General features: G+C 31.6%; 1 protein-coding gene across 1 annotated transcript in view; it reads right to left on the bottom strand.

Annotated features, from left to right (window-relative positions):
- Positions 1-17021, bottom strand: part of MALRD1 (MAM and LDL receptor class A domain containing 1) — a gene marked incomplete at its 5' end in the record, with an annotated part of 672621 nt that overhangs the window by 375281 nt on the left and 280319 nt on the right. Inside the window, one exon of the mRNA XM_079107637.1 lies at positions 13353-13566. Coding sequence (XP_078963763.1) covers positions 13353-13566 — 214 coding nt within the window. The remainder of the gene's footprint in view (positions 1-13352; positions 13567-17021) is intronic.

Genomic DNA, 17021 nt, shown 5'->3' on the forward strand with positions numbered 1-17021 from the left:
CCACTGTCTTTCCTATTCCTGTCCCCACTCCCTTCCCTTCAATCTGTTTCTTAGCTTGAACTATCAGGTACCCCTGCTTGTCTCTCTGGACTCCTAGCTATTCCTTTATCAAATGCTAGACAGGATAAATGTTAGGCAAATAACCATGCAACACACCATGATCGCTCTTGCCTCTGGGTCTTGGCTACCACCTTTGTAATTCATATCATTTGGAATTCTTTTTTTCTATTCTTGATTAAACCACCTCTTCATCTTTCTTGGACATGATTGGCACAAGACTAAAAATTAAAACTAAACTACTGAAACTCTTAAGCCATATCATTTTCTATGGTAGGCAAGAGAGAGGGGAGTTGAGAGGGAGAGAAAGATATATTGTGAATCGGCTATAATATAACATTTCCTGAATATTTATTTCCATATTTAAGGGAAAATTTAAGAACTTAAACTATCCATTAAGAAGAGTAGATAACAGCAGTCTTTGGATCATGTATATAAGATGCTATTAAAGGATTCAAGAATATTTTTATTAACTTCATGACTAAGAACGTGAAAAAAGAAAATGTGAAGAGATGCAATGTATATAATTGATGGTAGCTGTTTTCTAATACTTAAGTTTTATTATTAAGGAGAAGTACAAATAGGAAGATGTATCATCAAAAACTCATACTGGGAAAATAGGGACCAATTGATTCAATATTATGAAAAATATTACAATAAGGGGTACCTGACAGTTGAGAAAGCTTTTTATGTGAGGCAGTGTATTCTGGTTCATGAAAGTGTTCAGCAGGCCTCAATTCTCCCTTCCCATATCCACTGTCTACAAAGTCAGGGAAATGATTTCTTTATGTGTGGGTACTTCATTTGTCAATTCATCCAACAGCAATTTGGTAGATGTTGAGGTTGATTTGTCAATAAATCTGTGCTAGTGGAGTTCTCACATTTTAATAGAATGGAATAAGTGCTAGGACAGAGAGAAAAAGTTCAAGTTTAATTGTAATTGAGTAAAATAAATCTTTCACACAAGTCTTAGATTCTTATTTAAGAGAGCATGAGCTAATGTCCATGATCACCTCCAACTCTTTATGTAATTCAATTACCAGAACTCTGACAAACTGTTTATAAGGTATTAACAACTGCATCCCTTATTTCTCATTTTTTCTTTATTTAATTGATCCTCTCTACTTAAAAATAATATCAAAGAAAGAGAACACACAGATTATAGCAGCAGTAAAACATGGATTATTATAGACTCTGTATTATCAAAAGTATGATACAAGAGTTCTATGAACATCTGTATATGCATAAACATAACAACCTGAATAGAACAGATCAGTCTTTGCAAAGCACAAACTTACTTAGTGCAAAGTAGATAATTTAAGTAGTTTTGTAGCTACTGTGAAAATTCAACTAATGATTTAAAAATGCCTAAGAAAGAAATTTCTATTTCAATAGATCTCACTTGAATGTTTCTACAAAATCTTCAAGGAACACAAAGCAGAAAGTAGAATTAAAACTGTCCCTATTTCAGATGCCATTATTGTCTACAAAATAAATCCCTACTGCAAAAATCAGAACTTTTATGAGCCAATAAGGTCTAAGGACAAAAGAGTGACATAAAAATTAATTTTTATTTATATACTATCAATGAACACATGAGGACAAAAATTGAAAATATAATATCAATTATAAGCCTTCAACTATCAAATATTTAGGTATAAAACTAATATAACATGTATAGAATTTGTATGCTGAGAACTACAAAATACTGATAAAAGAAATCACAGATCAAAATAGTAAATTCACACTATGCTCATTGATAATAAAATATATTGAAGATTTTACTTCTCTCCAAATTTTTACTTAATGCATTCTCAACAAAATTACTTCAATATTATTTCTAAATACAGATGATGGGGCTGGGGATATAGCTCAGTTGGTAGAGTGCTTGCCTCGCAAGCACAGGCCCTGGGTTCAATCCCCAGTACTGAAAAAAAAAAAAATAATAATAAATAAATAAATAAATAAATAAATACAGATGATGTATTTCTAAAATTTATTTAGGAAATCAGAGGAACTAGAATAACCAGAAGAATTTTAAAAAGTAATAAATGCAGAGGTGTCACTAAATAATGTCAAGATTTATTATACAGTTTTTGTTATCAATATTGTGTTGTATTAGTAGAAGAAAAGATACTTTATGGTAGTGAATTTTCTATTAGTGTAATAAAAATCTTGCATAAAAAATCTTAAAAAAAAAAGATTTATTTGTCTCACAGTTTTGGAGGTTTCTGTTTATGATCCATTGATCCTGTTGCTCTGGGGGCTGTCATGAGGCAGCACATCATCGTGAGAGAACATGGCAGGGAAACCTACTTACATAGCATTAAGGAGGCAAAGAGAGAGGAAGAGACCAATATCTCACATCCCCACTAAAGGCATTCACCCATGACCTAATAAACTTCCACTACTCGTTCCTCCTAACATTCCACTACCTTCCAATGTATCAATCTGCAAACTAAGCCTTTAACACTCATGGGCCTTTGGGGGGACATTGCAGATTCGAACTATAGCACACTTAGATGTCTATTCTGATAGAGAACCCAAAAATAGCTCCAGAAAAGTAGAACGAACTGATTTCTAACAAAAAGGAGAAAGCACTTAAACCAAGGGAGTATAGACTTGTTCATGGTATTAGAGCAACTGGATAGCCACCGGGGCCATGGGGTCATTATTGACCTAAATCTAAATCTTACAAATTATAGAAATAAACATAAAAGATCATAAACTTGAATGTAATATATTATGAAACTTTAGAAGAAACAGGAGAAGATTTTGGACCTAAGACTTGTTTTTTTTCTAGACTATATCTCTATCTATCTATATTATTTTTTATTTATCTTTGATATAAACAAAAATAGTATCAAAAACATGATCCTTAAGAGGAACTATCAGTGCATAGGATTTCATCAAAATTAAAAATGTTTGCTCTTTAAGCAACACTTTTAAGAAAATGGAAAGGCAATCTGAAGCTTGGGAGTAAAAATAATTCCTGGTCACATATCTATAATGTACAAAGTATTCTCAATACTCAACATAAAGAGACATTTCAGCCAAAATGATATACAGATGGCAAATAAACATATGAAAAGATGTTAAACATTACTAGTTATCAAGGAAATAGGTACAATATTACTCCAGAGCCATCAAAATAGCAAAAACAAAAATACAATAATTATACTACCAAATGCTCACAAGGTCTTGAAGAAATGGAATCTCTTAGATATTGTTGGTGGCAATGTAAAATGATACAGTAGCTTGGAAAACAGCATCATGGTATGCTACAATTTTACCATAGAACATGACTCAGCTATAATAAAGAACAAATGGTTTATACACACAACTTCAATGAATCTCAAGGGGATTCTACCAAGAAAAAGAGTCTCGAAAGTTCACATACTATATGGTTCCACTTGAAAAACTTTCTTAAAATGACAAGTATAGAAATAAAAGAAGATAGTAGTGGTTTCCCACAGTTAGGGAAGGAATGGTTTATGGGAGATCTTGGTGGAGATGGAAAATATTGATTGTAGTGATGGTCAAACAAATTATGCATGTAATAAAATATGAAAATATACACACATATTGAAACAACATCAGTTTCTTGGTTTTGTTATTGTACTACAGTTATATAACCACTGAGAGAAACTACATGTAGAGCACACAGAATTTTCTACATTAATTTTGTTAATTTCCCATGAATCCATATCATTTCAAGATTAAAAGTTAAAAAATTAATATCATTTACCCATTATCTTTGGATTTTATCATTAGGAATTTATGATAGATTTATTTCACTTGCATTTCCCTACTGTTTCCATAAAGTAATAATAATAAAAAATTCTAACCAATACTTTCTGAACTGTGTTTCATGGGAACAAAACCATCATTCTACATGGGGTATATTTGTTTCCATACAAAAAAGGTTTTAGAGATAAAGTAATCTGGAAAAACTCCACTGATAATGTCAATCTTTTGAAAACTTACAATTGTTATATACAAAGGATTTAGAAAATCTGATTTGGCCCATGAATGATCCAGAGAAACTCCTCACACACAATTTCTTCTTCCATATTGACTATCTCATTTCACAACTTGGAAAATACTATGTTACATAACACACTGGGCAAGTAAGAACAAGGATAATTTTGGAAAGACAATGAAAGGTTTCCAAGTCCCAGGCACACTCAGCTGCAGCCTGCAGTAGGGAGTGTGTGAAGCTTAGGATAGCTGATCCTTCACAGGAAGCCTGGCTTAAGAACACTGTGATTCCTAACCCATTTTCTAGCATTATCTCCCACAGAAAACAAAAGTTATTCAGAGTCCATGGTCAACAAAGTTCTTGAAAACACATTTGTTGTTTTCAAGGTGATGTATCACTTTTATGCAAGCCTATTTTGGATTAGTATTTAAATATGACTTATCTTCTTTTGTCCCCTCCAGAAGTAATTTGCACTTAACTCTCACTCAAATTGTAAAAATGTTTATGTATCTATCTCTTTTATTAGACAAGGAGCTCCAAAATTATTCAAGGCAGATCTTGTTTTTCTTTGTTTTTGCTCCAGGGCCAATTATATTGGAGGTACCCAATGCTTACCAAATAAACAAACAAAAAGGAAACAAGGAACTAATATGTCAAGTAATGTGAATGTTAATTATGAAATATATGCTCAGATTTTAAATGACTATTGACAAAGACTGAAGTGTAGAGTCTCTAACTTAGGATAGTTTGACTTAATTTTTTTCTTTTTTTTTAAACTTATGATGTGTGGAAGAGATACACATTCAGTAGAAACCACATTTCAAATTTTGAAAGATGATCATTTCCCAGGCTAGTGATAAGGCAGTAAGATCTCCCAGTCAGTCATGCAGTCATAAGGGTAAAACAGATAGTACTTTATAGTGTACTGTGTTGCAAAGCTATAGCATATTATGTATAATAAATACATTCCCAACTTAAGGATACTTTCAATTGACAATAAGTGTATTGAGATGGAACCCCAGTATAAGTTGAGGAGCATCTATAATTTAAAGATTTTCAGTATCCAAGATAATGTACATAGGCACCCACAGAAGAGAGTGCATGCTGTTAAATTCATTTTTGTCACAACTTGGTGAAAATTCTGATATAATAAAAAGTTTCAGATGGAACATTGAACTAAATGCAATACAGAGGTTCCATATATACACACACATATGGACTATAATCTTACTCTGAGTAAGGAGTAGCAGATAGAGCATCGTGATACTTTCTACTTCCCAATTCATATTCCTCCTGAAAATTTTGAGAATTCTATCATGACAAACAAGAGAGGGCAGTCAGGATGAAAACAAGTCAACTCAAAAATAAATAAATTATAAAAGTCCTGAAGGATAACAACCTGGGTGGTAAAATGATACATATACATTCATAGAAGCCAAAGGACATAGTTACTGTTATGGTGGTAAACTAAAAAGGAATGTTTTAATTATTGTTGACCTTGAAAACATACTTTTTGAAAGAGTCCGTCAACTATAGCACATACCACTTTGCTTGATCAGTTTTTGATTTTTTTTCATTCAATATCAATTTCTCAATGAGAACTCATATTGCTGCCCTATTTAAAATTGTAATACACTACTACTCTAAGCATTTTTTCTCACTTTTCCCTATTTCTTCTAATAGAACTTATCCCCATGAAATACATATATTGTGCAAATTTATTTGGTTTTTACTTATTTGTAACTACTGTGTTATTTTTATTTATTTTGTTTTATGTTTAGGTCACCCATCACTGCCACTAACCTGAATGGGAGCTCTATAAGGACAGATTTGTATCTATTTTCTCCTGCGTTATCCCAAGTAACCCAGAACAAAAAGTGTGGCATGTAATAGATGGTCAACAAATATTTGCTAAATGAATAAGTGAATTTTCATTTTTAAAAAAATTCTTAGAGAATGTTCAATAAATTATTTCAGACACCTGAATATATACATGCCCATACAATTTTGACTTGAAATATTTGAATCAATAAAATGCAAATTATTTCCAATGATTAAAATTAAGAGGTATTTGCTCATGTTGATAAGGAAATTAAAGATATAAAACTGCTCACCAGAAAGCTTCTTCAAACTTCTGTATGATTTAGATTGGGGCTTCTAAATTTTAAGGCACATATGAATCACCTGAGGATCTTTTTAAAATGTAGTTTATGATTCAGTGTGTCTAGAGTGTGATGGCCAGATGCTGACAAAATATTGTCCATAGACTAAGATTTGAGTTGCTAAGTTTGATTTTTCAACAATATTAAATTCTGTACTGACATAACATAAAAATAATTCTCTTTTGAAGAACATTATATCCAATAGGGGGTGAAACTCCAAAAATACTCATATCTAGGGCTGAACCTGTACTCCCAGCTACCCAGGGGAAGAGAAGCACAAGAATCTTTGAAACCCCAGAGTTTGAAGCCAACCTGGGCAATATAGAACTAGTCTCAAAGGAGAAAAATAAACAAACAGATAGATAGATAAAATACAACCCTGTAATAACTTTAGTAAGACTGCTATTAAGGAATCTAGTATGTTTGGTTTATTAATGTCTAATATACTTTCCCTCTTTTTCCCAATCTAAGAAGAGTATACTTTCCCATTCAATTGATTTGGGGTCTAGGTATGAGAGTTGTTATGGCCAAGGGGAAATTTAGAGACACGATTCAGGCAGGAACTAGACATATCCTTGCATGTGGGGATGGAGTCCTTTTACCCCTGTTATTTGACCTAAGAAGAGTGTGCCTTAGGGAACGTGGAAGATCAGAAGCATCTGAGCCAGGCCAGGGCTTTACTCACACCTTGAGGCTGCAAGCTGAAAATGTTAGAATTGATTTTGTCAAAAACCTCATACACAGTCAAAAGTTTACAAGGGGAGTCAAATGTTCACCAAAGATAGCAACTTAAAAATGTTAGGAAGAGTCTCTACAACTTCTTCCACAATATAGATGCAAAATTCTCAACGAAATGTTAACATATGTTGAACAATGTAGTAAAGTAATTATATGCCTGACAAAATGAGATCAATCCCTGGTTCAGGAGGATGAATCAACACTCAAAAACCAAATAATATAGTCTATTATAGTAACAGTCTGAAAAACAAACATCACTTAATTATATCAATTTTATCAATAGATAGAGAAAAAGCCTTTGACAAGATGCAACATCTATTTATGATAAAAACTCTCAGAAAACTAGAGAGGGAAACTTACTCAATTTTATAAAGAACTGCAAAAAAGTCTATAGATAGCATATTTAATGGAAAAGAGAAAAAAAACAAATCAAAACAGAAAAACCCCAAAACTCTAGATGCTTTCCCACTAATATCAGAAGCAAAGCATGAATGTTCCCTTTCAAAGCTCTTTTTGAACATTACACCTGACATATCAGCTAGCAAAATAAAATAAGAAAAGGAATCAAAAGTAAATAAATAAATAAAATTATCTTTGATACCATAAGACATAATTGTCTATGTAGAAAACTAAAAAACATCATCAACAATAAAAGTCTGGAATTAGTAAATAATTCTGGGAATTTCAAGATTCTAAACAATCCTGATTTTAAAAAGCAAAGTTACAGTTTTCCAGATTAATATTCATAAAAAGTCAGTTACTTTCCTATATAACATCAGTAAACAAGAATTTGAAATTAAAAAACAAAAATACCATTTATATTAGCATCCCTCATAAAATGAAATACTTAGATAAATGCCCCCCCCCCATAAAAACCTGGACAAGATTTATATGAGGAAAATTACAGAAATGTTGAAAAAAAGAAATCAAAGAATAAATAAATACATGGAAAGATTTTCCATGTTCATGGACAGGAAGATTCAATGTGATCAATAAGTCACTTCTTAACCAATTTGGTTTTTAAATGCAATCCAAGTAAAATGCTGCAAGGTATTATGTTGACAAACTAAATATAAAAGTTCATATAGAGAGACCAAAAAATCAAGTATGTCAACATAGTAGTTAAGAAGAACAAAGGCAGAAGACTGACATTACTTGACTTCAGATCTTTCAATAAAACCACAGTAATCAAGGCAGTATGGTACTCACAAAATAACAATGCTGATGATGATAGACAAACACATTAATCAAAGAGGATATATAGTCAAAAAATATGCTCAGCTATATTTTCAATATAGAGTCACAAAAATATGTTCAACTGGTATTTTAAAACAGAACAAAAATAAAACAGAGAAAGGATACTTTTTTCAATAAATGGTGCAGAAAAATAGAAATCCAAATGCAAAGCAATGAATTTGGACAAAGACCTCATACCTTTCCCAAAATTTAACTCATAAAATATTGTAGATCTAAATGTAAAACACTAAATGATAAAAATCCTACAAACAAAAATATGAGAAAAATCTAGGTGTTCTTTTGTTATGAACTTTTTAAATGCAATTACCAAAGGAACAATTCATGAAAAAAATATTGATAAGGTGGGCTTTACTAAAATTAAAAACTAAGGCTTTGTGAAAGACACTGTAAAGCAAATTAGAAGACAAGCCACAGACTGGAAGAAAACATATGTAAAACATACGTGTGACAAACTCTACCATATGATTCAGCAATCATGCTTCCCGATATTTATCCACATGAGTTAAAAATTTATATCCACAAAAAACCCTACACATGCATATTTATAGCAGTTTTATTTATAATTGCCAAAACCAGGAGCAATTGAGATAATCTTCAGTGGGTACACCGATAAATAAAATGTGGTATGTTCAAACAGAATATTTTTTCAATATCATTCAAATAGAATATGATTTAGACATAAAATAAGTGAGCTATCAAGCCATGAAAAGACATGGCATAGTCTTAAATGCGTATTAATAAGTGATATAAGTTAATCTAAAAAATCTGACTACTATATTTTTCCAACTCTATCACATTGTATAAAGACAAAACTATGAAAACTATTAAAAAAATCAATTGTTGCCAGGGGAAAGGAGGGGAACAGACATAGGTAGAGGATAGACTTTCAGGACAGTGAAGTTAATTTTATGATACTATGAAAATAGATATATGTTATTTTACATTAGTCAAAACTCACAGAATATATAACACCAAGAGTGAAACTTAATGTAAACTATGGACTTTGGGTAACAATGGGGTTATCATGGTAGGTTCATCAGCTGCCCCTATTCAAAGATTCTGGCTGAGTGCAATTCACTGTGCTTTCCATTCAGCTTTGTTATGAACATTAAAGTATTAATAATAAATTCTTTAAAGAAACTCTTACAGAATAAGATTACATTTTTTGCAATATATATGTGTGTGTGTGTATACACACACACACACACACACACACACACATATATATAACAATGCTTTAAAATCCATAATTATAAGGTATTCCTGAAACTCAACAACAAAAGTTATAAAACAATCCTACAAAAATGTGTCAAAGATTTTAACAACTACTTTTCCAAAGATGCGCAGTGGCTAATAAGCTCATGAAAAGATGCTCATCATCATTAATCATTAGGGAAATGCCAATTAAAGTCACAATTAGATTCTACTTATACCCACTAGGATGGCTATAATCAAAAATTAAAAAGGAAAAGAGCAGGTCCCAGACCTCCTTCAAGAATTAATTTACTTCATTCATCTTCTCATCCAGACCTATCCTAATCATGCTATTTATACACACACACACACACATTTTGTATATGTGTGTGTTCCTGTGTGGTTGCATATGTATCTATAGGGATAGTACATTTTCTGTTTAACATAAATATGAGATATAGAATAATGAAAACCTTTTATTTACTTATGTATAGTAGGTGTCTTAAACATTGCCTGATATGTAGTAACTAGTTAATGAATATGTATTGAATTAATTTTATATTTCTATCTTTTCTGTTTCCCTTCAGTTTTGATAGGATTTTTAAAAATTTTATCAGTCTTTTAAAACCCTATCTTAGAAATATGTTCTTTTTCATTAATTTGTGTTACTAAATAGTGTCTAATATGAGGGTTTAAGTTTAGAAATTTTTCTCTAAGTATTACCTTAACAAGACCCCACAGATTTTGTTAGGAAGTATTTTATAACTCTTTGTATGCTCTTTCAGAACATTTTCTAATTTTATTGTGTTTTGGGGGGTAGACATGAGTTTTTAAAGGTATGTTTCAAATCTTCACCAATAGTTATTTTCTAAGTATTGTCTTGTAAATGATTTTCAACCTAATTCAAAACACATTGTAATAAGAATTTAATTCATCAAAAATTTTGAAATGTGCTTAATACTTAAAAATGGCCATTTTATTATTATATAATGTTCTATGTGTGTTTAAAAATAATAGATATCTGCAGTTGGTACATAGTATTGTACATGCCCATTAGGTTCAGGATACTAACCAATTATGTCAATCAAATATCCTGCATCCTTACTTATCACAATGCAGAATTAAATTATTCAGAGATTGCCTAAAGTACTCAATTATATATCAGCAATAAAGTTGTTAATTAAAACCATAAGGAAGAGGGCACAGTGGTGCATGCCTATAATCCCAGTGGCTTGAGAGGCTGAGCAGGAGGCTTGTGAGTTCAAAGCCAGCCTCAGCAAAACTGGGGCACTGAGTACTCAGTGAGACCCTGTATTTAAATAAAATACAAAACAGGGTTGGGGATGCAGCTTAGTGTTTGAGTATCCCTGAGTTCAATCCCCAGTACCAAAGCAAAGCAAAACAAAACAAAAAAAGTATAAGAAAACAAAAATGTTTATTCTTCAAGTGAGTCTTTATGTCAACGGTACTTATGTTCAAATAAAAATTTACCATTCTTTACAGTTCTTAGATATACAAATAATTTTCAATATCTCCTATATTTTAGAAATATTATTCAAACTATAAATAAAAAGTCATTTTTTTTCTGATAGATTTTGGTTTCAGAGTCTACATCGATCTACAGAAAATTAAAGCAGCAGGTACTTTTATAATTGATTGTTTTCTTCTCCACCAGACATAATCTACGTCTTTAAAAAGAGGGTTTTTTTCATTCTTTCTGATAGTTCTAGATTGTACATTTCTACCTAATCATATTCCAAAAGTTTTGTCTAGCTGCAATACATGTTAAACCTTAGAATTCTCAAAAAGAAAGAAATAAAAGAAAAATAACAAAAAACAAAGAGTAGATATCAAGCTCAAATACTTGATTGGTTGCCAGCCAATCTTCTGAAATCAGTTGCTATGGTAATTCTTTTAATTTTTTTCTTCCTATTCTTCTGGGCCTCATTAGAACATCAAGGTTTATAGCATATGCAGGATAATAACACCACTCATAATTCCAATAGCAGGTTCTAGCAACTCTATAATTAAAACATAACATTTAAGACCAGTAGACTGGGAATAGGGTTGATCTTTTAAATGCACAATAAAAATAAGCAATGCTATATAAAAAGAAATTATTCTTATATAAAAAAAACCAATGTCGCAATTTAGGTTACTTTTAGGTTTTCATTTCTAACTTTTATTTGTTCTAAGAAGTTCAGAAAGTTTTCCTTTTTCTATGTAGGGTCTGGAAGTAATTCAGCTTTCTTGCTTCGGTGTTAATGATATGAGTAAGTCCAATAAAAACTTAAAGAGATTTTGTAATTCAGTTCACCAAAAAGTACTTTCTGCTACAACTTTCCCTCCAAAGGGTTAGAGTAGTTTAGCATATATGTATCCTATAACAATTACTAAGACAAATTTTTCAATACATTTTTGATACCGTTAGTTATCACCATATTTTCCCAAATAGAGAAATACTTAGAAATACTCATGACTTCTGAGCCTAAATATAAAAAGAAAAATTTAGCCATACATTGGTATTTGAAGTACTGAAAATTGAAGTACTGAAAGTCACATTTAATTACATCTCTGAGAAAGATACGTTAGCAGCCCTACAAATAAAAATATAAAGCATAACGTCTGATTTATTTAACAACCTAATAGATCTGTGTGATATTGAAATAAAAATGGAAATGAAATAACTGTAAAAGCATTTGATGCAAAATTAACTAAAATGTAACAGAAAATATTTAAAGGTAAGGATCAATGCTAGTACAAAAATCAAGATAAGACAAATATTTTGCTTGGCTTATATATGACACAAGTAGATGTTTGACTATGATAAGAAATGAGACCCACAATTCAAGTAACAAACAGCTATTCAATTTAAAGAGAACTACATCATCTTTTTAAAACATTGGATTCTAACACAGAAATATAGTAGCTTGGGCAGAGTAACAGATCATAAATCAAAGTACTTGGGTCCTAGGACCAACTTTGTTAGCATTGGTTGTATGAAGTTCTGAAAAAAATCTTAACCATTCTTATTCTTCTTCTTCATCCATGAAAAGCATAATTAATATCTGACCCACTTACCTCTCAGGGCTTCTGTGAAGATCAAGTGGAGATCAGTAAAAAGACTTTGAAAGTTAAAAGTTCTACAGAAGTAGGAGTTCTTGCTATACTGAACTAGTTTTTGATAACCCTCACCTAGGTTTAGTTTCAAGAAGCAAGTAAAATCAAACTGCAATATCCTGGCTCAGATATTATTATAAGTAATAGTGGAATAACTTGTCAACCTTCTTTTTGACGATTTATATTCACCTCATTTGCAACTAAATGGAGCAGCAATTGGACTGTGGTACACAATTTTATAGGCTTACTGGGATGAGCACATATGCTCCATTTAGCTGAGGGTATTTAAATAAGTAGTGTTTGTTTTGCGTTGATCTCCTACAACAATGGTTTCACATAGCTGATCTAAATCTCCACTGGGAGATCACTTTGTACATTTGATATATTATCAGAGTATATTTTTGTTTATCAGCTTATCACATCTGATAATTTGCACAAAGAAACGACAACCCTCTGAAATGCTTCAAAGTACAGAGGCTCACCAACCTCAAATGAATTGACTTTGATGGATGTTTTGCTTCTTTTTTCCAAAAAATTTCTTTCATATAATAAATATTTATTTCTGTTCTGTTTTTCTTTGAAGACAGCAATCTAATTTAACTCCAATTTAACTCCAGTTACTTCATATATACACATAAAAGTCATCAATTATTTTGAAATAAATTATGGCTCAAAATGAGGTATTTAAGGGGAAAAGGGAATGTATCTAAGCAGATAAATCATCTTGCTGAGATTTAATGCTGAGATGTACCCACACTTTAAATTTCAAAAAGGAACACACCACCTTGAGTAAGGCTGGGGAGACTAAAGCATAAGGAAGAACACAGAACACTTGAACTTACTGCAAATGTAAGTAGTTTCATCTGAATTATCAGCACAGTCACTCACAAAATCACACAGTCTGTCCTTTGCAATGCAGTGCTTGTTTGCACATGTGAATTCTTCAGCAGTACACTTTCTGTCTGGGCTAAGTAAGGGGGAACAATCTTGAAAGGAAACATCATCCACTGCTACATCTCCTATGTAACTGACACCACGTTTTGCCCTGAAGACAATCTTAAAAAAAAAAAAAAAAAAAAAAAAGAGTCACTTGGAGTTGAAACTGTCAATCAAGAAGTTCAAAAGATAGAACCAACACATCAAGCACATCAAAGTGGACTCTGATAAAAATGCCTCCATAATGAAAGTGACCCAGGAAACTTGAGGGTCATCAAAGGTTTCTGCCATCCTCAACATCCAAGAATGTGAGATGGGCAACACTATTGCCACGGGCCTAGATGGTTAGGAAACACAGCTGAGAAAATTGGCAGGAGTCACTAACCCACTACCCGTGCCTCTGCCAGAGCTCAGGTCCAGAACGAGACCTGCTCATTTCTTAGAGCCTCAGCACACGTGGAAGCAGGAGAACCATCAGTTGACCTAAAAGTACCAAGAGAAACAAAGTACAAGCACATCCTTTATTTTGTTCAGTTCTGGTTATTCTGCAGATCCAACCACCCCAAAGGATTTGAGAATAAAAAGACATTAAGCCTCAAAGCCATGAGTTTTGCTAAAATCAGCCAAATCTTTGGAATTGAAGCAATTTTGATTTGCCTTTGATTAATGTATGTGATGAATGGAATCTTACATGTGCTATTTTTTGAAAATAATTTCACATTTATATAGACTTCAGTAGATCAAGAAGTGATAAAAAAAAAACAACAAGAGACACTAAAATTTTCAGAAAATCTATCTTTGATGTGTAACAATACCTAACTGCTTGGAATGACAAACACTGTTTCATAGAACATAAAAAGTCACACATTGTTTATTTTCAGATTTGTAAGTGGAACTGATTTAGTGTTTCTCTTAAATTCCACTGTAAGCTATCTATGTGTGTATGTGTGTGTGTGTGTGTGTGTGTGTGTGTGTGTGTGTGTATGTTAAAGTAAGAAATATTTTAAAGTTAATTTGAACAGTTAGAGAAGATTTCCCTTATTGATTTTACACAAACTACTTAGTTACTAATCTCCTAAACTTTTAACAAATTCTGAAAAAAATGTTTATTCTTGAAAGAAGAGGTTATAGTTTTTCCTTAAGATAGGATATGCTTTTATATTTGTGTGAACATGAGTGTTCTCTTTTCAAGGTGAGAGGACAGAACAATTGAAAACATGTTCCACATTATTGAAAGAAAATTATAAGTTTTTGAATATTGAATTTACATAAAGGAAAACTGTTCTTCTTAGCAGATGAGCCAAAAAATATTTTTTTTTAAAAACTGTAAGATAGACAAGGAGCTTGGAAGTCATCAAGAAGTGAGCTAGAAAAAATGATAGGAACTACAACTGTCTTATAAGGGAAATTGAGCACTGGAAAAATATTGATATTCAAAGTGAAAAAGATACTCTATTATCTGGATTGCCCAAAAATTTAAATATGTGACATGATGCTTTCTGAATATTAAATTGCATTAATTAATGACTGTTTCACAATTAATTTGTTTACCTGCTTTCCTCTCAATAGAATCTCAGTTGTCAATCATGTTCAAATGATTGAATCATTATTTCTCAATGTTTTATATAGTTTGGGTTTGAATTTCATAGACACAGTATTGAACATGATTAAATGTCCTATAAAATAAGCAATTGTAGTGCAGAGTAAAATCTAGGTCAAATATTTTATTAAATTTGAAGGGCAATATAGCAGAACAGTTGGATTAGAGGTGGCCTTCCTGTGTTTCAAGTCTGTCTCTGCATTTGATACTTAAATAACTAGTGCAAGTTACTTAACTTCCAGGCATTTCTGTATTTTTATCTTTAGAATGAAGGTAAAGTTTTAATAATATATGCTTCATAGAATTATTGGGCAAATAAAATGGGTCAATATTTTTAAAGTCATGGAAAATGTACCTAGTATTTAATAAGTACAATATATAGAAATTCTCTGATTACAAAATTATCATAATTAAAAATTTTTGTTTAAATTTAAGGGTTTCCAGATAAAACTATACAACTTTCAAGTTCTGCTTTAGTATATAATTTCTTACATTATGTTTTTACTCAAGGGTTAAAGGCACTAATCTTTCTGAGGCTAATGAAAATGATTATTATAAGAATGGAAGAATTGTGAGCAGAATGCTAATTCCTCACTGTATATTCCATGAGTTCTAGTGCATTTTGCACATAGCAGATGCTCAATTAGGGCAGAAGTGAGTCACATGAAAAAGCAAGAGTTCACAAGCTATTAGTATTTAAAGATTCAAAAAACTTGAGTATAATTCTTTCATCAAATTTTAATATGTGAAAACTTCAAATTTTAGAAAAGTCAAATTCATAATTGCCAAAATCCCCCTTTAGGTTATTTTGAACATACATTTTACCATAAAAAGAATCCATGTGCCAAGAATGAAGAACTAAGAATTTATTGCCTAGGATGGAAGCCTGTGTCTGCTAGCAGCAGAACTGTCTACAAATTCTTGCTAAGGATTTTTCTTGCCTCAGTTTAAGGAGTAGAAGACTGAATATCTGGACTACTTTTAATAATAAATTTTGTATTGTACAAGGACATTAAATTGCTATCCAATCTTTATATGTTTAGATTGGACTTCATATCCTAAATTAGATACAAATGATTTACAAAGAAAAATGTATACTATAGTAAGAGGAAAAAGTCATGGGATTTACCACACATATCATTCTGGACATAATGCTATATCAATGTAAACCACTCTGTCCAGCCTGGGTTTCCACTGGAGTTGAAGGGGGCTCACCTATCAGAGAAAGCTCATGTTCATAGAATGTTGCTGGAACATTCATAGCCATCATGATTATCTGTGCTTACACACACAGAAGAGTGAAAATACAATATTTAGAAAAAATCTCAGCCCTTCTATCTGGAGTCAAGTGATTCTTATGTCATCAAATTAAGTTCCAGGTAATTAAGACCAAAAGAAAATATTCTCCTAATAAATAGCTCTGAATTCTTACTGTACTTATCCAAATCTTAATATCAAAGCTTCATCTTCCAAGAAAATGCTCATGGGGCTCTCGTTTGCTTGATAATCCATAAAAAATAAAACTTGTACCAAATATCTTGGCACATGATTATTTTAAATGGCAATATTTTAATCCATGCACCACTTGAATTTTAATATAATTTGCATGTCTTAACCCCTAATATTATTGTAATCTACATAAGGTCAAATGTTGCATAACATAATATTATGACTTTCCAAATAATTTTGAATTATATAACTCTGTTACATATAATAAGGTTCAATCCTATAAAGTGCTTTCAGAAAATTGCCTTTCAAATCACATTTGGAATAATTTTACCAGTCTCTGAGAATATATTTTCAGAATCAAGGGAGGTGTGTTCTTTACAAGTGAGAAATGGACTGAGGAGTAAAGTTGCCATTCAAATTAAATGTTCCTAGAAGTATGACTATCTAATTGGGAGAAGTTAGGGTTTTCTAGAATTGTAAATTCCTTATGGAAAGTGCCATATGGAGTGTTAAATGCTGGGTTCTT

Source organism: Sciurus vulgaris (assembly GCF_902686455.1).
Source record: "Sciurus vulgaris genome assembly, chromosome: 12".
Lineage (NCBI taxonomy): Eukaryota > Metazoa > Chordata > Mammalia > Rodentia > Sciuridae > Sciurus > Sciurus vulgaris.